This window comes from Bufo gargarizans, chromosome 5, assembly GCF_014858855.1.
Source record: "Bufo gargarizans isolate SCDJY-AF-19 chromosome 5, ASM1485885v1, whole genome shotgun sequence".
NCBI classification, from domain to species: Eukaryota; Metazoa; Chordata; class Amphibia; order Anura; family Bufonidae; genus Bufo; species Bufo gargarizans.
Window position 1 is genome coordinate 238,727,427 of NC_058084.1, and position 21,513 is coordinate 238,748,939.

General features: G+C 42.3%; 1 protein-coding gene across 1 annotated transcript in view; it reads right to left on the reverse strand.

Annotated features, from left to right (window-relative positions):
• Nucleotides 1–21,513, reverse strand: part of NR4A3 (nuclear receptor subfamily 4 group A member 3) — a 192,604-nt gene that overhangs the window by 150,184 nt on the left and 20,907 nt on the right. The window contains exon 3 of the mRNA XM_044294265.1: nt 7,452–8,290. Within this exon, the coding sequence (XP_044150200.1) occupies nt 7,452–8,288 (837 nt within the window). The 5' untranslated portion in view covers nt 8,289–8,290. The remainder of the gene's footprint in view (nt 1–7,451; nt 8,291–21,513) is intronic.

The following is a 21,513-nucleotide window of genomic DNA, read 5'->3' on the forward strand; positions in this document are numbered from 1 at the left end:
TTTATCTCACCCAGCATGGGTATATGTAAAATGACACCCCAAAACACATTCCCCAACTTCTCCTGAGTACGGCGATACCACATGTGTGACACTTTTTTGCAGCCTAGATGCGCAAAGGTGCCCAAATTCCTTTTAGGAGGGCATTTTTAGACATTTGGATCCCAGACTTCTTCTCACGCTTTAGGGCCCCTAAAAAGCCAGGGCAGTATAAATACCCCACATGTGACCCCATTTTGGAAAGAAGACACCCCAAGGTATTCAATGAGGGGCATAGAAAAAAAAAATTTGGGCACGTTAGTGGAAATAGATTTATTTATTTTTTTCTCACAAAGTCTCCCTTTCCGCTAACTTGAGACAAAAAATTAAATCTTTCATGGACTCAATATGCCCGTCTTCTTTCCAAAGTGGAGTCATTTGTGGGGTGTTTGTACTGCCCTGGCATTTGAGGGTCTCCGCAATCATTACATATTACATGTATGGCCAGCATTAGGAGTTTCTGCTATTCTCCTTATATTAAGCATACGGGTGAGATATTATTTTTTTTTTCGTTCAGCCTCTGGGCTGAAAGAAAAAATGAACGGCACAGATTTCTTCATTCGCATCGATCATTGTGGATGAAAAAATCTCTGCCAAAAAAAAAAAAGAGGGGAAAGGCGTCTGCCAGGACATAGGAGCTCCGCCCAACATCCATACCCACTTAGCTCGTATGCCCTGGCAAACCCGATTTCTCCATTCACATCAATCGATGTGGATAAATAAATCATTGCCGGGATTTTTTTTTATTTTTATATATACAAAATTTTTGCCAAAGCATATGAACACCGCCGCCTCCTCAGGCTCATATGCCTCGGCAAACGTATCTTTTACTGCAGAGGAGAAATCTCCTCTTGCAGCGCCGCATACACAGACTTTTGTGTAATCTGACAGCAGCGCAATGCTTCTGTCAGAATGCACATCAGTGCTGCAGCTAGTCGATCGGTTGGTCCACCTGGAAGGTAAAAAAAACTAAAAAGAAAAAACCAGGCCGCAACGCAATAAATTTATTAACTTTATAATAACTTTTGACAGAACATATAAACTTTATTTAACTTTTTGAACATAACGTTAACGTTTTTTGCTTACTGGTGATTTATTTTTTATTTTTTTTATTTTTTTTACCTTTATAGGACAAACCTCTCCTTCCCCATGGGACAATGTGCAAATCGCCCAAAGATGTGGCGAAGTACATTATGCACTTTGTCCCAGGTGAAAGGAGATGGTTGCAGCAGCTCTGTGTGAATGGGCCCTAATAGCCCTGTGTGCCTGTCCTGTGAGATGTGATCCCTATGCTAAGTGTACCTGTGTGTGGTACTTCCGGAAACACTCCCCAAAGCATAGGGCAGGGTGGTCAGGGCAGTCAGGACAGAAATAGCGGTGTGTCACGCCTTATTCCACTCCTGCTACAGACACAACATCTTTTTCGGGGTGACGGTTGTGTTGAGGTACCGGCAACAACACTGGGGAAATGTCGCTCGTGTAGACGGCTCACTACACTGGTGGATGGGGCCACGGAAGCTCCTGGATACAGGAGGTTCTCGATGATCTCTTCCTGAAATTTGAGGAAGGATCCTGTTCTCCCAGCCTTACTGTAGAGAACAAAACTATTATATGCAGCCAATTGAATTAAATATACAGACACCTTCTTATACCAGCGTCTGGTGTGTCGGGAAACTAAATACGGAGACAACATCTGGTCATTGAAGTCTACCCCTCCCATGAGCAAATTATAGTTGTGGACACAGAGGGGCTTTTCAATGACACTGGTTGCTTGTTCAATTTGTATTGTCGTGTCTGCGTGAATGGAGGAGAGCATGTAAACGTCACGCTTGTCTCTCCATTTCACCGCAAGCAGTTCTTCATTACACAAGGCAGCCCTCTCCCCCCTTGCAAGACGGGTGGTAACGAGTCGTTGGGGGAAGCCCCTGCGACTAGGTGGCGCGGTGCCACAGCAGCCAATCTGTTCTAGGAACAAATGCCTGAAGAGGGGCACACTTATGTAGAAATTGTCCCCATTAAGATGGTAACCCTTGCCAAATAAGGGTGACACCAAGTCCCAGACTGTCTACCCACTGCTCCCCAGGTAGTCAGGGCAACCTACCGGCTCCAGGAGGGTCTGATCTTTACCCTCATAGATCCGAAATTTGTGGGTATAGCCTGTGGCCCTTTCACAGAGCTTATACAATTTGACCCCATACCGGGCGCGCTTGCTTGGGATGTATTGTTTGAAGCCAAGGCGCCCGGTAAAATGTATAAGGGACTCGTCTACGCAGATGTTTTGCTCAGGGGTATACAAATCTGCAAATTTCTGGTTGAAGTGGTCTTTGAGGGGCCGAATTTTGTGGAGCCGGTTTATAAGCTGGGTGGCCTCTGGGACAAGAGGTGCTATTGTCACTAAAGTGCAGGAAACGCAGGATGGCCTCAAATCGTGCCCTGGACATGACAGCAGAGAACATGGGCATGTGATAAATTGGGTTCATGGACCAATATGACCGCAATTCATGCTTTTTGGTTAGACCAATGTTGAGGAGAAGGCCCAGAAAAATTTCCACTGGAAAGGCTGGGCATAAAAGCTTCCCGGGTTGGCGGATATAAATTGAGTGGCATACCGGTTCGTTTCTGCCACGACTATGTCCAAGAGCTCCGCAGTCAAGAACAGCTCAAAACATCCCAGGGCCGAACCGATCTGAGCTGTCTCAACCCGAACTCTAGACTGGGCGGTGAAAGTGGGAACTAATGGTGCGGCTGAAGTTGGGGACTGCCAATCAGGGTTTGCCAGCACCTCAGAGACAGGGGGTCTATGAGCCTGTAAATATTGCACGTGCCACCGTACCAGCTTCAACTGCCCTTCTGGTGCTCGCCACTTCACAATGTTGTACGGCAGTGCTGGTACTAGGTCCAGGGTGGGCTGCGCTGCTGGTGTATGCCTCACCACGTAATCCGACAGCGCCAGCCCCACTCTGCTGCCCTTGAAGCGGATCCTGCGCAACCTGTGATCTAGCAACACAGGGCCGGGTACGCCTGGTGGTATCAGGGACCTCAACCTCCTCGTCCGAACTTTGTGTCAGACTGCCACTGCTTTTTACAGGTTCATATTCTGACCCGCTAGATTTTGTCAGATGAGGGTTCCCATTCCTCATCCGACTGGGTCAGAATCCTGTAGGCCTCTTCAGAAGAATACCCCTTGTTTGACATTTGGACTACTAAATTTCGGGGATATTCCCTGAGACTACCCAAGAAAAAAAGCAAGCCTGTCTTACAAATGGGAGGCTAGCGAAGTACCGGAGGCCGCTGCGATTGATAAAAAATATCAAAACTGATTTTTTTTTTATCGCCGCAGCACTTGTAAAGTGATTGTCAGGCCTGATCGGGCAAACACTGCGTTTTGGGTGGAGGGCGAGCTAAGGTGACACTAATACTATTATAGATCTGACTGTGATCAGTTTTGATCACTTACAGATACTATAAAAGTACAAATGCTGATTAGCGATACGCTAATCAGCGAATCAGTGACTGCGGTGCGGTGGGCTGGGCGCTAACCGATTGCTAATTACCTAACCAAGGGGCCTAAACTATCCTAAAACCTAACAGTCAATACCAGTGGAAAAAAAGGGACAGTTTACACTGCTAACTTTTTTCCCTTTCACTAGGTGATTGACAGGGGTGATCAAGGGGTTAATTGGGGTGATGGGGGTGATCTGGGGGCTAAGTGTTGTGTCTTGTGTACTCACTGTGAACTGTGCTCCTCTGCTGAGACCAACCGACGAAAAGGACCAGCAGAGGAGCACAGCAGCCATTTAACACTTTAACTGGCCCGTGATTCGTTTTTTATTTTAACTCATCAGCTTGCCAGCCACGATCATTGGCTGGCAAGCTGATGACGTGACCCCTCTCGACGCTGTGCGCGTCATCTCGCGTCTTGCTAGATGACGGTTAAAGGCCTTTAATATGCCCAGACTCCTTTATGTGCTTCAGATGTTGCCCATTTTTCTCCTTATGTCCTTCTTCTGTCAGGTCAAGAGACTATTTAGGACATTCTTATGGGGCGGGAAGACTGCCTGGGGCGGGAAGACTGCCAGGTTGGCCCATAGTAGGCTGATACAGAGGAGGAACACGGGGGGGGGGGGGGGGGTAGTTGGGTTGCCAGACGCACACCTTTACTATCAAGTGATATCTAAAAAGATGGATCCAACTACATGCCCCTAAATGCCATACTTGGGGTAGTGATTTAGAGTTTGCTCAACTCTCATCAGTTCAAAGGGCGGGCCTCTGGGGTCTCAACACTTCTAATCTCAGGTCGCAAGTTTTACTTGGGGGAACTGCCTCAGTGATTCAGCAGTTGAATAGCAAACTTAACCTCCAGACCTGCTCCCCTTCGCTACGCGTCAAAATGCCAAACGTATAGCTCCGACCTGGCTTAAATTACGCAAGTTTAAAACAGAGGACTTCCTAGGGGCGACCTCTGGAGGCCTTTTGGACCAACACCCGCTACATACCCTTATTAACTCATGTAATTTTCTTGAACTGATTGAGCTTAACTCAGTCTCCAAACCACTGATAGGGAGTAACAGACATAGACCTACCCAGTCTTGGTTTGAAAAACTCTTGACATTTGCGACCATCCCTCGCAAGCTCATTTCCCTGTGTTACTTGGCGTTAGTCCCCGCTCCCCTGGTACGCCGCAATACTTGAGGCATTGGGCTGCTGAACTAGATGTGGAGCTAAATGAGACTGACATTATGCGCATTCATGCGCATTCCCATAGCTTTTCTAGGTGCACCAGGATACAGGAACACACATATAAAGTCCTTACCCAATGGTATCAGACTCCGAAGCAAATGTTCATAAGGAATAAGAGACAGGATGATAAATGCTGGAGGTGCTTGGACGACACTGGTACTGTCTCAATCTTCTGGTTTTGCCCGAAGATCCGTCCGTTCTGGGAGGGGGTCCACTATTCAGAAAATAACACATATCACCGTCGAGGTGCCCCCTACTATTGTGCTCCTGTGGCTCCTAACTCCCTCTTTCTCGCCCTCAAAGAGATGCTTGACAACTCACTTACTCCAGGCTGCCAGATAGCTCATCCCACAGCACTGGCTGAGCACAGAACCCCCCACTGTGGAGGCATGGCTGAACAAAGTAGACCACATCTGCTGTATGGAGGAACTGGTGAGTTGGGAGGACAGGAATCACAATAAGTACATGAAGCTCTGGACACCTTGGTTCATGTTCAGGGGTGACCAACTAAGCAAAAACTCGGCACATGAGACCCCTAGCAGCAATGTAGAGTGAGCCCATAGTCGTATCAGCTGAGTGTGAACTAATCATTCGTTACCGGGTTTATTTATGTGTGGATATCACAATTTTACCTGCACTCTTAGGTACTTTCAGTGAGTAATCCTCTTTATTTGAAATGCTATTTGTGAGCGTGTGTCATGGATAGGTGTTTGTTTGTTTTTTGCGTTTTCTCCCTATGTTTTTCCCCTTTCCCTCATCCCCTACTCCCCCTCCTCATCGTGTTCCCCTACCCCTAACCCCTCATTCTCTCCTTCCCACTCTTTCCTCTATTCTTAAGTCATTTTATTTGCCTGTCATACTGCAATGTCCTTTGCATATTTGAATTGAGCGTCCGCAGCTTATGGATAATAACTGAATAACGGGGTATGCTTTTTCTCCCTGCATTTGATCTAGGATGAATATCACTGTTGTTGTCATCTTTACGCAGATTTTGTACTTAGGATCCTGTCTCCAGGCTGACGGGCTATTGGGTTACACATTTGTAATGTACATGCTGTATTCCATTGTCTGCATCATTGTAAACCATTGTGGTATGCACTTTTGATATGCTTTTCAAAAAAAGAAAATTGTCAAAGAAAAGAAATTCCCAAGAAGTGACCCCATTTTAGAAACCCTGCCCCTCACAGAATTTACCAAGGGGTGTTGTGAGCATTTTGATCTCATGAGTATTTTTCAAAATTTAATGTACAGCAGACTGAATATTGCACTTTTTATACAGATATGCCATATCAACACCCAATATGTTGTGCCCATCGTTGTGCCAGTGTGAAAAGTTAACCCTCTTATTAGTTTTTTGTGCTTCCTGGTTTTAGAAACACTCTACATGTGACCCTATTCTTTTGCCTGAATGTATGAGTAGGCTAAGGATTAGAAGAGCACCATAGCATTTTGAAGCCCAATGTGGTTATTTACACTGCTTCTGCTGAAAACTATGGAGGTTCTGGGGTGAAATAATAAATGGAACCCCCTACAAAGTGACCCCATTTTGGAAACTTCACCCCTCAAGGTATTATGAGGTGACGTGAGTATAAATATATATACAGACGTGAAAAACTTATGATGTAACTGCTGCCCCCAAAAGACAAAAAAGTAAATAAATAGTATGTATCCAAAATAATACCACTAAAAAGTCCATCAATACCCCATCAAATATTTTTTTTATAATACAAAAAAAATTGCTTGGTCCATTAATTTATTCCAAGAGCCATAACTTTTAAAATTTTCTGTTCACATAGCCATATAAAGGCTTATTTTTAATGAGTCCATTTAATTTACAGTATCATGTCTTATACTGGAAAACGGTAAAAAATTATTTGTGGGGTGAAATAAAAAATTCCACAAATAATTTTTGGGTTTTGACAAACAACGTTCACTGTGCACTAAAAATGACATGATGTAATTATTATACGGGTCAATACAATTATGGCAATACCAGATTTGTATAGTTTTTATTTTGTTACTTAAAATAAAATAAAAACCTTTTAAAAAAAATCTAAAATTTCTTTACATCACCATTTTCTGACAGCCCCTGAGCTGTAGTTTTTACTGGTACCATTTTTGTGATATGTATGATTTTTTTATCACTGTAATTCAATTTTTGACTACAAAATGGTGAATCGTGTGTTTTTCATTTTTTTCCATTAGAGTACACCACACATGAAAATAATTTTGATATTTTAATAGTTCAGACATTTTCTGTCACGTCAATCCCTGTTATGTTTATTTTTATATGTAATATTGGGAATGGGAGATGATTTTAATTTGTTTATATGTTAATATAATTTTTTTCAAGTTTTTTTTTTTACATAAAAACTTTAACCCCCTTAGGGGGCTAGAACTTGGGATCTTTTGATCCCTTGTCCCATTAACCCTAATAGAGATCTGTGCATGAGGCAGTCCTCAGGCTGTCCGGGTAACCAGAGCCCCGCAATTTCATTGCAGGGCCTCCAATAGGAAGGCACATGGAGCCACATCTGGTAGACAACCCTTTTAATACTACATGTGTGGACTTGACTGAATGGACAATATGACACAACACACTTTTCTCTACGTATACACACACAATAGTATTGACGTAAACTGTATAAACATGTATACATAAAATGTTATCTTACCTTAAAGAAGCCTTTACATCCCTCACACGTTCTAACACCATAGTGTTGACATGCAGCATTATCTCCACACACTGCACAAGTTCCCTCCCCAGATGAAGAGCTTCTACTAGATGGTGATGAAATACTTCCTTCACCTACCATGTTAATTGCCTGACCAGTTGAAAGTGGGGAAAATACAAGATTTGATACTTTTGATACTGGTAGATTAAATGATAACGATTCCACTGGTATTTGTGTTGGGTCTCCTTGAGAAACTACTGGTATGTTATGAGAAGAGTCATAGCACACTGTAGGATTAGACAATGGTGTACACTGAGAAGTCTTAAAATGAAAAATTGGAAATCGTGGAGAAACAGTTTTATGCGAGGAATCCATCAAGTGGCTGGGAGTCGTACATGAATGTGTACCTGAAAAGGTGTGAGGTTCTTCCCACTGTGGTGATTGGCGAGTTGGAAATCCAGGTGTAGATGAAACTGATGGAGGTGACGATTTGAAATACACTGAAGTGCTAGGTATGTCATCTTGGGTTTGCTGAGAAATTGAACTTTGGTAGCTGGCCAAATGCGTATTTTCAATTTTTATCAGTGGCCTCTGCCCAGATGTTTGCATTTGGTACAGACAGGAGGGCTTGAGTTCATAGCTTCCTGAATAGCCCTCAATAAAAGTGCTAAAACTTGGCAAAGATGCTGTTGCTGAAGCTGTAACCTCAGTGCTGCTTAATTCCATATTACATTTTGTAGTTGAAGTGAAGTCTACACTGAATTCAGGAACATGACCATAAACCTGGGTCACGTATGTAGAACCAGGTGGAGTGGGATTATACTGTACACAGGGCATATCTGTAAAGTAATTAAAATATGAATTAAATAATGTAAATAAATATCCTTCACAAATCCTTTTCAGATATATGCATTTTCTTTTTCATTACACATTGCATCAAATGCATAACTTACTCACAGCTGGCGTATATTTCAGTTTGTGGCACAGAGCCAGCACAAAATATGACAAATTTATTAAGAAGTGTGCCTCATAATAATTTCAGTGCATCTTACTTCAACTGATTTCTTATTAAGACTGGCATATGTCGCGCCAGTCCTAAAGGGGTTGTCTCCTCTCATCTCACTAGGATATGCCATCAATGGCAGATAGTTGTGAGCTCCCTCTTATGGGACCCACTTCTATCTCCAGAACAGGGATTATAGCATTACACTTACAGCATTATACTTACCTGCTGCGATGTCTGTGAGCGGCCAGGAGCTCCTCCTACTGGTAAGTGACAGGTCTGTGCTTTAAGCAATGCGCCGCACAGACCTGTCACTTACCAGTAGGAGGAGCTCCTGGCCGGTCACAGACAGCCCAGCAGGTAAGTATAATGCTTCTAATATTACTAAGTAACCATGCCAACCAGGACTGCAGTAGCGTCCTGGTTGCCATGGTTACCGATCGGAGCCCCAGCGATTAAACTGGGACTCTGATCGGAACTCTCCGCTGCCACCAATGCAATTAGTACAGTAGAGGGAGGGAGGGGGGGTGGGGGTCTGCACTGGCCACCAATGAAATTAATACAGTAGAGGGAGGGAGGGGGGCCGCACTGGCCACCAATGAATGTAATACAGGGGAGGGAGGGGGTCTGCCCCCTGCTGCCTGGCAGCCCCTGATCTCTTACAGGGGGCTATGATATGCACAATGAACCCCTCAGGTGCCGCACCCGAGGGGTTAATTGTGCGGATAAAAGCCCCCTGTAAGAGATCGGGTGCTGCCAGGCATCAGGGGGCAGTCATGTACACAGTTCTTAGAATATACTAACTTGAAGCGTCCCCATCACCATGGGAACGCCTCTGTGTTAGAATATACTGTCGGATCTAAGTTATCACAATCTAACTCAAATCCGATGGTATATTCTAACATAGAGGCGTTCCCATGGTGATGGGGACGCTTCAAGTTAAAATATACCCTGACTTTACATTGAAAGTCAATGGGGGATGGATCCGTTTGCAATTGCACCATATTGTGTCAACGTCAAACAGATCCGTCCCCATTGACTTGCAAGGCGGACACCAAAACGACTTTTTCCTTTGTCAGTGGCTCCTCCAAAAATCGAGGAAGACCCACGGAAGAAAAAAAACACACACGGATCATTTTGCGGACCGCAAAAAGAAACTAACTGCCTAACTGCAGAAAGTGCAGACAACTAGCCTTCGCACATGGCAGATTGCACATGGATTTCTCCTGAAAGCAACAGATTTTTCATCAGACATTTTCTGCAACAAAATCTGTCACTTGTGAAGTGCTGTCTGAAGAGTGACTTAATTTATAACTGTGCATGCAGTCGCTGCATCAGGTGAAGGCTAGATATATTATACGAGTTATATGAAGGAAAGGGATAAAACTATACAAATTTGGTAAAACACGTGAATTTAGCTCAAACTCAAAGGACTCCTTCCCAACATCCATTATACATGTATGGAAGATGTCACGTCTTTAAAGATGGCGCCAATTCCAGAGCAGAGTGAGCGCCATAGCCGCGGGTGCCGATTACATATTTATAACATCTTAGATGCCATGGTAAAACGTGAGCATGACATCTGAGAGGTAAAGAAGTCCCCTTTTACCCAAAATTTAAATAAACAATTACAAAAAACCATAGGCATTGCTATGTTCGAAAATGCTGTACTTTTAAAATATAAAAATATTTAACCGATACAGTGAATGGCATAATGGAATAAGAGCGAAATGTCAATTCACTGTTTCTTCATTGCTTCATCTCCCAAAAATGTGAGTAAAAAGTGATCAAAAAGTCACACACACTCCAAAATGATATAAATAAAAAACACAGATCATCCTACAAAAAATAAGCCCTCACACGGCTCCATAGATATAAATATAAAAAGGTTATGTGGATCAGAATATGGTGATAAAAAGAAAACAAATAGTTTACCACATAGTAAATGCTGTATCAAAACCGATAAAACTGCTGTAGAATTGTGTGTTTTTTTTCCAGATTCCCACCACGTCATATGAAATATGCTAGAAAAACAATAGGTCTGCCAGTGAACAGCTTCACTATTCCAAAAAGAGGTCTGCCAAGATTTTCTAGACTGCATAAGGAAAAATAAATGGACTCTAGCTACAATACTGAATAATTCATTACTTTACATATTTAGCCCAAGAGGAAAAGAAAAGGATAAGTGAGAAAAAAATATTTAAAGGGAGAAAAAAAAGAAATTAAATTAAAAAAATTGGAAAAAATGAAAAAGAAATGATTTTTTTTTAACCCAAAAATGTGCAGAATTTGTGTCTGGCATAGTTTTTTCACAAAAAAAAATGACTCGTGTGAAAAAACAAGTAGCAGCTTATAGTTCTGCAAGGTTAGTTTGACATTTCATTCTAAATGTCTAGAAAGATGAATCTGGCCAACCTATCCCACCACTGCCTGACAACAAAGGAAGAATCAAGCAAACAACATTTTTTGAAAAACACAACTTTTTTTTTACTGAATGTACACTAACATGTTGAATAAAGTCAATAAAAATGGTATAGATAAAGACCCAAATAAATTATAAATCAAATATTTTGCCCGTTAGCGCATGATTAGCTGGAACGCCTCCAGCATCACTCCTTTCTGGTATGGGCAATGTCCCGTGTATGCACCAGGGCCAGTGGCTGCATAATACTTTGGGCAGAAGTACATTCGCCTGTCCTGGAAATACAGGGGTGGTAAAGACTCCATTAGCCTGATTTGACAGGCCTGGGAACATGTGGCCCAAGGGGGTGTTATAGAAGTGTAACTGGTGCTTTTGCTCTGGCCCAGAAATGTCCAACTGCCTGCTAAAGGTCACAAGTATCGTTCCCAGACATGAACACCTCAACAACACCCATCGGTGCTGTTTAGCAGCATAGTCTAAGTTCTGGTGCCATCTCCTTCAAATAAGGCAACGGGTTTCTCAGAAAAGAATCCTCTGGCCTTCCCCACTGTTTTTATTAAGTCTAGAACATGTAAGCCAATCATGTCCTGCGTGTCCTTGGGCTTAACAACACTGGTCCCACTTCTTCCTCTGTGGAGAGTGACTGTTGGTAGTGGTGTTGGCATGAAACGGGCTGGAGAAGAATGGCTCCTCTGGGGTCTGTGCACAAGGAGAATATGGCTTCTCGGTGGATGAAGTATCTGTTGGTGTGGCCTCTACCTCGGTCTTGTCAGAGTCCAGCTCCCCTGGAATATCTTCCAGGATGTCTTGAGTCCTATAGTTTGCAAAATAAGCAGAGAAAAAGAAAGAAATAATTAAAACATATTTCACATTTTCCTTATTTTTTATTTTTTTTTATAATTTAAGGACACAGTGTTGAATGGAAAACTTTTAACAGCGTTCTAACAAACACCCCAATTGGTGTCTGGTAAGTAACATGAATTAGTATGGGAATTCACATACTTCTATGCAGTTGTCTGTCCCAAGCAAGATAAAATTCTGCATAAGGGCTCATTCAGACGGCCGTATGAATGAGTCTGCATCCTTTCCGCAACCTATTCATTTCAATGGGGCCGCAAAAGATGTGGACAGCTCACCATGTGCTGTCCGCATCCGTGGTCCACAATCGCAGAAAAGAATAGGCATTTTCTACTATGGTTGCAGCCATGTGCGAATTGCAACACACACGGCCAGTATTCGTGTTTTGCGGAATCCGCAAATTGTGGATCCGCAAAGCACTACGGCTGTCTGAATGGGCCCTAAAGTGACGTATGGAAGTATGGTAAGTACTATAGTATGGTATGCAAGAACAAGAAAACAACACGGCTCCCCATAGTGCAGTAACCACAATGCATCGGTAAGGGAATCGGGTAACACTATAGGACCTTTAGGACTTGAGCAAATACCAGGCATAACATTGACTATGGCATATAGATATGCACAGCGACCACCACTTGTATATGGAAACAAGAACAAAAGAAAAAAAAAAACTGGCAAAATCCTTGGGCACTGCTGGCACAAGGTACTTCAAGACAATCCAGAAAGTATTGAATACATTATGACTTTGTTGGCTACACATTTCGGCACTGAATTAGTGCTTTCAACAGGCAATAATGCAGCTTCCACAAACATTAAATGTTTATCTACAAAATAAAACATGATAAAACAGGAAAAGGAAATTACATCATAGAAAAGGTAAAAACTGCCTAAAAGAAAAACACATTAGATTTGAACCTATAATGCTAACAATAAGAGGCTGCAGTACTAACCACTGTGGCTGGACCTAAACATGTTTGCGGTACGGAATGGACGTCCATAATAGAAATACCTATTCTTGTCTGCAAAACGGACAAGATTAGGACATGTGCGTAACGTAGAAACGGATGCGGACAGCACTTTGAGTGCGGTCCACATCTTTTGTGGCCCCATTGAAGTGAATGCGGCTCGGATGCGGACCAAAACAACTTTTGTGTGCATGAGACCTTATTCAGTTTTCTTAAAACACAGGTGCAAAAAAAAATTGATTTGAACTTCTGACTCCAACAATAGCTGTAGTAATAACCATTAGGCCAAGTGTTTAGAACTATAATCTAATTTGCATAAAACAATTATAAAATATTTATAATTTAAATGATATTAACATATTTATATATTAAAATGTCAGTAAAAAATGTGAACTGTGGTCAACAATAATAAAACAGTGCTAATTGAAAGTAAAAAATTGTATCTGAATGCATGCATGTGTGTGTTCACATACATATACTGTACATCACTGGAACTGATAAAGTACGCAAAAATACAGACCTCGATCCATGGGCCAAAAGATAAAACAGATCACAGCACTCCAACTGCAATAGTGAAAAATCATGGATATATTCTCAAGTGTCCATAGCCATGCAATGTTTCAGGTCTCAGCTGGAGCTTTTTTTCAAGTATATTGTGAAATCCAAACATGGCAACTTTAAAAAGGCCCATACAGGTAGCAACATTATAATATATGCAATTTACACCCATTAGATCTGCTCAATTGTGAGAACCTTAATCTGAAGATAGTCACAGTCATATGTGGTGGCACAGTGGAGTGAAGCGCTATGTTTAGGTAATGTGTTGGACCGATACATGTTCATTCTTCTCCTGAGTGACTGGATAGTACATCCAATGTACTGTAACTGGCATGGGCACTACATAAACAGTAGCACAGTTAGGGCTGTTTCACACGAGCGGATGCCGTGCGTGACATCCGCTGCGTGAATAACAGCCAAGACCCGATGCGGACAGCAGAAGCACGAAGCATTAACATGATTGATAATGCTCCGTGCCTCTCTGTGATCTCTTTAGTATGAAATCACAGTGAGATAAAGTTGTCACCGTGATTTCGTAGTAAAGAGGTCACAGAGAGGCACGGAGCATTATCAGTCATGTTACTGCTCCGTGTCTCTGCTGTCCGCATCGGGTCTTGGCTGTCATTCACACAGCGGATGTCACGCACGGCATCTGCTCGTGTGAAACAGCCCTTAAGAAAAGAAGAATTGTGAAAAGTTTTCCTGGTGGTCATAGAAGTAAACTGGACATTGTTACAGCATATAGATAATTTTTTGGGGGGGGGGTCTGCACTCGATGTCCCAAGTTATGAGGTGCAAAGTGGAATAGATATGCTCCATAGTACAATACTATGGAAATATCACTGTACACTCTTTTGGTCCGATGCAAGTAAAATATCTTTTTATTGCAGGTCCTCCACGCAGAATAGAGAAACCCCGTGGAACAGCGACATAGCGCTGCGGGGAGGAGTGTGGGTCAAGCTGGAGTGTCTACTCCTCCTGCTTCCTCCTCCTGTGACCTACTGTGAAAATCTGAGTTTGGACCGGAACGTCAGAACCAGGGGCGTAGCTAAAGGCTCATGGGCCCTGGTGCAAGGGTTCAGCTTGGGCCCCCCTTTCCTCAGTGCTTTGTGGCCAGGGGCCGGGAAGCACATAGCCCTCCTGCAGCCTGAGGCAAAAATTGAAACCTCCTCCCCCCATTCCAAATTCTTGACCTAACCCCTTCCCTCCAGCCAGAGATAAAACTTGATTGAAGATTCTGGGGCCCCAGTGCAAAATCTATAACTGAGCCATCCCACCTTCTAATATACCAGTTTCTGCTTATGTGGCACAAGGGTCTTTGGGCCCCCTCAGGCTCCTGGGCCCGGTAGCGACTGCTACCTCTGCACCCCCTATAGCTATGCCCCTGGTCAGAACCATATGTCAGGTGATTTTTTTTTAGCTAATATTCTCCTGATATTGCAATTGATTGTATGGAGGACTTGTAATAAAAATATATTTTACTTGCATCAGGCAGGCTTTGCTGCATCTCTAAGGCCTGTTTCACAGCCTGCCGGATCCATAACTATAGTGTACATCCATGAGCTGCTGGAAGTCCGCCCAACCCCGTTCACTATAATGGGAAGTGGAACAGATCCAACCGCAGAAAGGCAAATATGCAGAGAGGCGGCCGGTCCAAAAAATGACAGTTAGGCTACATGCAAACAAAAGTATTTTGTTTCTGTGTCTGTTCCGTTTTTTTGCGGATAGGATGCAGACCTATTCATTTCAATGTTTCAGCAAAAAATACAGACAGCACACCGTGTGCTGTCCGCATCAGTATGTTTGTCCTGCAAAAAAAAATAGAACATGTCCTATTCTTGTCCGTTTTAAGCATTGTTACAATGGATCCACAAAAAAACATCCGTTTTAGCATCCGTTTTTTTTTTTTTGTGGATCCGAAATTTGCGGATTGCAAAACACATACGGTCGTGTGCATGTAGTCTTATACTTTAAGGTTCTCCCAATTGAGCAGATCCCTCTTTCCCCGACAATAGATTCCAGAAACCAACGAGAATGGCATGTTTGTAGCCTTATTCTCTAAATGACATAATAGAGACTTCCTTCTAATATTAATATTGCTTTTTTCTTACATGAAGTTTTTGACACTATTCTTTAACTACCAATTTTATTTATTTTTATGTGTGTGCATCTTATGTGTGTATATGAGTATGTACACACTTGCATGTATTTAGTTGCAATTTTTTACTTTCAATTGCCACTGTTTTAGATCATTATTATTATAGCATTGTGAATGATCATATAATTTAAATTATTTAATAAGTATTCTTTGGAAATTGTTTTATGCAAATTAGGGTATCATTCTAAAAACTTCTTGTTTCAGGTACACAAGTTGGAGCAAAGGTCAGTACTGCAGGTTCCTTTTGTTGGAGTCAGAAGTTCAACCTGTTTTTCTCTTGAACCTGTGTTTTAATACAGAAAAACAAATAAAATGTTCAGGTCCAACAACAGTGGCCCAGAGGTTAGTACTGCAGCCTTTTACTGTTGAAGTTATGGATTCATATCTGATGTTTTTTTTTTTGTTGTTTTTGCAGTTTTGACCCTTGACCTCATTCTATGATGCCATTTCTTTTTCCTGTTTCAGCATGTTTTAATTTGTATATAAATCATTAAAGTTTGTTGTAACTGCATTCGCCTGATGAAGGTACTAGTTTAGTGTCAAAATGCACAGTCAATAAAGACATAATTTATTCAATACCTTCCGGATCAGCTTGAAGTACCTTCTGCCAGTAGCGCCCAAACATTTTTCCAGTTTTTTTTTTACTTTTGATCTTGTTTCCAAATACTACAAATTGCATCTAATTTCACAGATATGTTAACATTAAAGCAAAAAAAAAAGTATAAAAAACAGCTGTCGTGTATAAATGTATGGATATTTGATTGGGGGGAATCTCCAATCCTTAGCTGATTGGTGAGATCCCACCAATATTGGTACCGATTAGAGATGAATGAATCGATTTTGACTAATTTAGTTGTCTCATCAAAAAAAGTTCTTGATCTGAGAGTGGCTGTCCCCATTGCTAAAGAAGCTCCCCCTGGCACTGCACATTCACTGCTACACTTCCAGGTAGCAGTTCCAGAAGCAGAGAGCTTTTGCGCTTTCACTGCTCCGAGGAGTGGCGCCGCTGGTGTAAGATTTCAGGGTCAAGAGGGATGTCTGGCTATGTCAATCAAGTGGCAGGGGGGAACTTTTTCAACAGAAAATGTAAAATTAGCCAAAAAATACAAGACTCAGCATGGTATTACCTATACAATTAGGACAAAATGGTGACAATAGGGGTATTTATGGTTGTGCCAAAAGGGTCTGGGTCACATGCCAGTAATTAGTAAAGGGCAATCGGGACAACATGGAGACAATATAAAAGGGCCATTAAGCTTCTACCAGGTTTTGTTAGGGTGAACTAACAGGACTTGGTGGGGGATGGTGGAGACATCTTGGAATGAACTTACTAATTTCTTGGTGATGGGTATGTTTTCAGCATTCCCAAGGGTGTGGCAGCAGTTCTTTAATGATCTCCTCCCATACTGCATCCTTGCAGACATGGTCATGATAGAAGTCCACTCTCGCAGCCTCACGATTAGGCCTTCTGCATCTATATGATGTGACATGGTGCTTCACAAATTGGCAGCAGAGTTTTCAGTAGCTCTTTTGAGGTGTGTCTGGCCTATCCCAGATGTAGACCAAACTGAACATAAAAAGCTGTGAGAGGATTTCCAAGCGTTTTCTGGCAACAAATCCATGGCATACAAAGAAGGCTTATGCTTGCAGAATGGATACGTACACGCAACAACAAAAAATATGGATGTGTTTATGACCCAATATAAATAAATGGTTCCGCATGCTACCTGCAAAAAATGCTGATAGGATACTGAAGCAAAATACAGCAATATGCATGAGCCCTGCCTGACATAGAAAAAAAAAGAATAAAACTGGCTGGCTACCCAAGCCAAATGGAAGTGGAAGGTTTATAAGTAGCGAGTGTGGACTTTGTTTCAGATTTTCCACAGATTGCAAACTCTGCATTGCAAAGTGTGAAATCAGCATTGGATTTTAAATCTGTACTGCAAGACAATTTACAATACAGAGTTTTTTTTGCAACATGTCAATAAGATTTATCAAATATCATCCACTTTGCTGCAATTGTTGATTTACAGCATTTCAGTGCCATGTGGACTTACACTAAATGTAAAATGAAACAATAAAAATTAAAGTCAGGGAACATATGTATGTTCGACAACAGACAAAAATGTATCTTTTCTCCACAAAATACAGATTATTGGTGCAACAGCATTTTTTTTTTGTGTGTGGACAGTGAGAATGCTATACTCATTTCACATCTTTGAGACTTACTGATTTGACTTCCATCTGATGCAACATGATTATAAAATTATACATGGTAGTGTGAAATGCATCACTTGTGCGTTGCGTGAAAATCGCAGCATGCTCTTTATTGTGCGTTTTTCACATAGAAGTGAATGGGGCTCCATAGAAGTGAATGGGGCAGCGTGAAAATCGCAAGCATCTGCATTGTGCGTATGTGGTGCGATTTTCACGCATGGTTGTTAGGTGACGATCGGGATGAGGACCCGATCTTTATTATTTTCCCTTATAACTTGGTTATAGGAAAATAATAGCATTCTTAATACAGAATGCTAAGTAAATTAGCGATGGAGTGGGTTAAAAAATAAAAATAAATTAAACTCACCTCATTAACTTCTTTCTTCTTCTTTGATGACCTGGGAGAAAAGGACCTTTGGTGATGGCACTGCGCTCATCACATGGTCCATCACATGATCCATCACCATGGTGATGGACCCTGTGATGAGCGCAGTGACGTCACCAAAGGTCCTTTAGCTCCCAGATCCTCAAAGAAGAAGAATGAAGATAAACCAGGCTTTGAGAACAAGTGGATGAGGTGAGTTTAATAATATTTTCTTTTAACCCCTCCATCCCTCATTTACTTAGCATTCTGTATTAAGAATGCTATTATTTTCCTTTATAACCATGTTATAAGGGAAAATAATAAAATCTACACAACACCTAACCCAAACCCGAACTTCTGTGAAGAAGTCCGGGTTCGGGTCTGGATAGCAAAACTGCCGATTTTTCTCACGCACGTGCAAAACACATTAAAACACTTTGCATTTGCAAGAAAAAATTGTGCATTTTCCCGTGACACACCCGCATCCTATCCGGCCCTCACAACACGACTTATGTGTGAAAGAGACCTTACAGTGTACAGAGTCAGGAAGTAGTGCGTGTAGGCACACACTATAACCTGACGCTGTGCAACATCAGGTCACAATGCAGCGCTGCAGGAGAGAATTTTTTTTTTTTTTTAGATCTGAGGTCTAATGATTGTGGCTCTGATATGAGATGTGATGAAGATTGGGGTTCTGATCCGAGGTCTGATGAAAATTGGGGGTCTGATCTAGGGTCTCATGTAGATTAAGCCTCCTGCACACGTCCGTATGGCTTTTTCAGTAATTTGTGGTTCGCAAAAAACGGATCTGCAAAAAATACGGATCACATCCGTGTTTATTCAATTTTTTACGGAACAGCTGGCCTGTGATAGAACAGTACTTTCCTTGTCCGTTCTTTGAATGGAACTGAAAAACAGAAATACAGAAACTGTTTTTTGTGGATCCATTGAAATGAATGGTTCCGTATACGGTCCGTATACGGAATGCAAAGAACGGGACGTAAACGGAAAAAAAAATGTGTGCAAGAGGCCTTAGAAGCGTATGCACATCCGCAATACACGGACACCGTTCCGTGTGCATTCCGCATCACGGATGCGGACCCATTCATTTTAATAGGTCTGGAAATCCAGAGATGCGGAACGGAAGCACGGAACGGAACAATACAAAAGCACTACTGAGTGTTTTCATGGGGTTCCGTTCCGTACTTTCATTATGCAGAAAAATATAGAAATTGCTCTATCTTTTTGCGGGACGAAAGGATGCGGACCCATTCAAGATGAATGGGTCTGGATCAGTCCCAGAGCCTGCATGAACGTTCTCCGTGCAATGCACGGAACGGAACACATACGTTTGTGTGAACAAGCCCTTAGTGGTTTGATCTGAGGTCATATTATGGTCTGGGGCATCTTATAGAGCGAAACATATAGTATGTGCATCTTGGAACAAGACAGAAGTGGACTTCTGCAGCACAAACGAATGCATAAGTAGACCTATGACTTGACGTCACTGTCCTAGTTTCATCTACATGCATCACACAGGGACACTGTGATTGTAATACACAGTCTAAAATGTTTCATGGCATTCTGAACATTTGTGTCACAAAAAAGACCAAGCGGACCCCTTGTCTGGCTTTGTCTGTATTTTGCGGCCTGTTTTAAACGGATCAGTTTCGTTTTTCCTTTTGATTTCTGTTTCTGTTTGTGTGATTTATTTTTGCGGATTACAAACTGAAATGGAAGCATACAATGTTTAGAGTAAGTAAATATAAAAATTGGGCTAGGCATAACATTTTCAATAGATGGTTCCGCAAAAACAGAACGGATATGGAAGACATATGGATGCGTTCAGTTTTTTTTTTTTGTGGACCCATTGACTTAAATGGAGATACGGAACAAGATTTGCGAGCAATAATAGGACATACGGTAATATGTAAACGGAATAGATATGGAGTACCTTCCGTTGTTTTTGCGGACCCATTGAAGTGAATGGTTCTGCATATAGACCGCAAACGGAACCCGCAAAAATGGAACAGAAACAGAAGAAAAAACGTTTGTGTGCCCTTGCCAGAAATTTATTCAGAGACTACAGAATTCTGTGAAATGCATCATATAGTCTACCAATGGAGTCTTGGGCTACTGGCACACAAATTTCCGCGCATATTTCTGTGCATTTCCGCACAAATCTGCAGCAAAATCTACATGTGTTACTTCTGGATTGTGGATTTGATATGATTTTGCTACAGATCACAATCTTCCATTGAAAAGGGTGAAAGCCACACCCAAAAAGCAAGAATCAGGGAAACGGTAACACACATTTTTCACTGGTCTGCAGTTAGCTGGAGTGATTCAAATAAGGCCTCTTTCACACGAGCGTGACTGATTAGTTCCGGATGCGTTCAGGGTGCGTTCAGTGAAACTCGTACTATTTCGCCAGCAAATTCACTCAGTTTTGTCTGAGATTGCGTTCAGTTGTTCAGTTTTTTCCGCGTGGGTTTCATCTCTTAGCAACCATCAGTGAAAAACGCATCGCACCCGCACTTGCTTGCGGATGCAATGCGTTTTTCACGTAGCCCCATTCACTTCTATGGGGCCAGGGCTGCGTGAAAAACGCAGAATATAGAACATGCTGCGATTTCTACGCAATGCAGAACTGATGCTTGAAAAACAACGCTCATGTGCACAGACCAATTAAAATGAATGGGTCAGGATTCAGTGCGGGTGCTATGTGTTCACGTCACGCATTGCACCCGTGCAGAAAACTCGCTCATGTGAAAGGGGCCTAAATAATCAACAAACGCCTTTTCCCCTTACTATCTCCAGAATGTGATAAACAGCTGAAATCAGCAAGAGTATCCAATCACATCTGTATCTAATCCTATCCTGTATGTGTGCTTGATACACATCCTGTTGTGTGTGCGATACTGCCTGCTGAAGTGTGTATCTAATCCCATTTTGTATTATACTGCGTGCTGAGCTGTGTATCTAATCCCATTTTGTATGACACAGCCTGCTGAGTGGTGTATCTAAGCCTATCTTGCATGATACTGCCTGCTGAGCTGTTTATCTAAACCCTTATGCCCCTCTGTGGCTGATCGGTATGCTGTCCCTCCTGTACAGTGCTTACATCGCGCTGTGCACAAGTCAGTACAGGCTTCACATAGAAGCCTTTACACTGCAGAGAGCAGTCGGCAGTCCTGAACATGCGCACTAGCATTCAGCCTAGTGCGCTGTGAAGACTGCTGGCCGATGCTTTCTCCAGCAGGATGCTTTCTCCTCCTGGAGAAAGGAAGCGAAGACAGGAAGATAAGAAGACGGACTTCAGCCGGAAGAAAATAAAAGCCATCTAGAGGGACCGCGTGACCAGGAGCAGATCTCGGGAACGGCTGCACTGTGGAAGTATGTGATCATTAATCTTTCCTCCACAGGTTAGATTTTTAAAGGAAAAAAAAAATGTTAAGCCTGGAAAACCCCTTTAAGGCCCCTTGCAGACGTGCGTGTCCGGATTTGGTCCGGA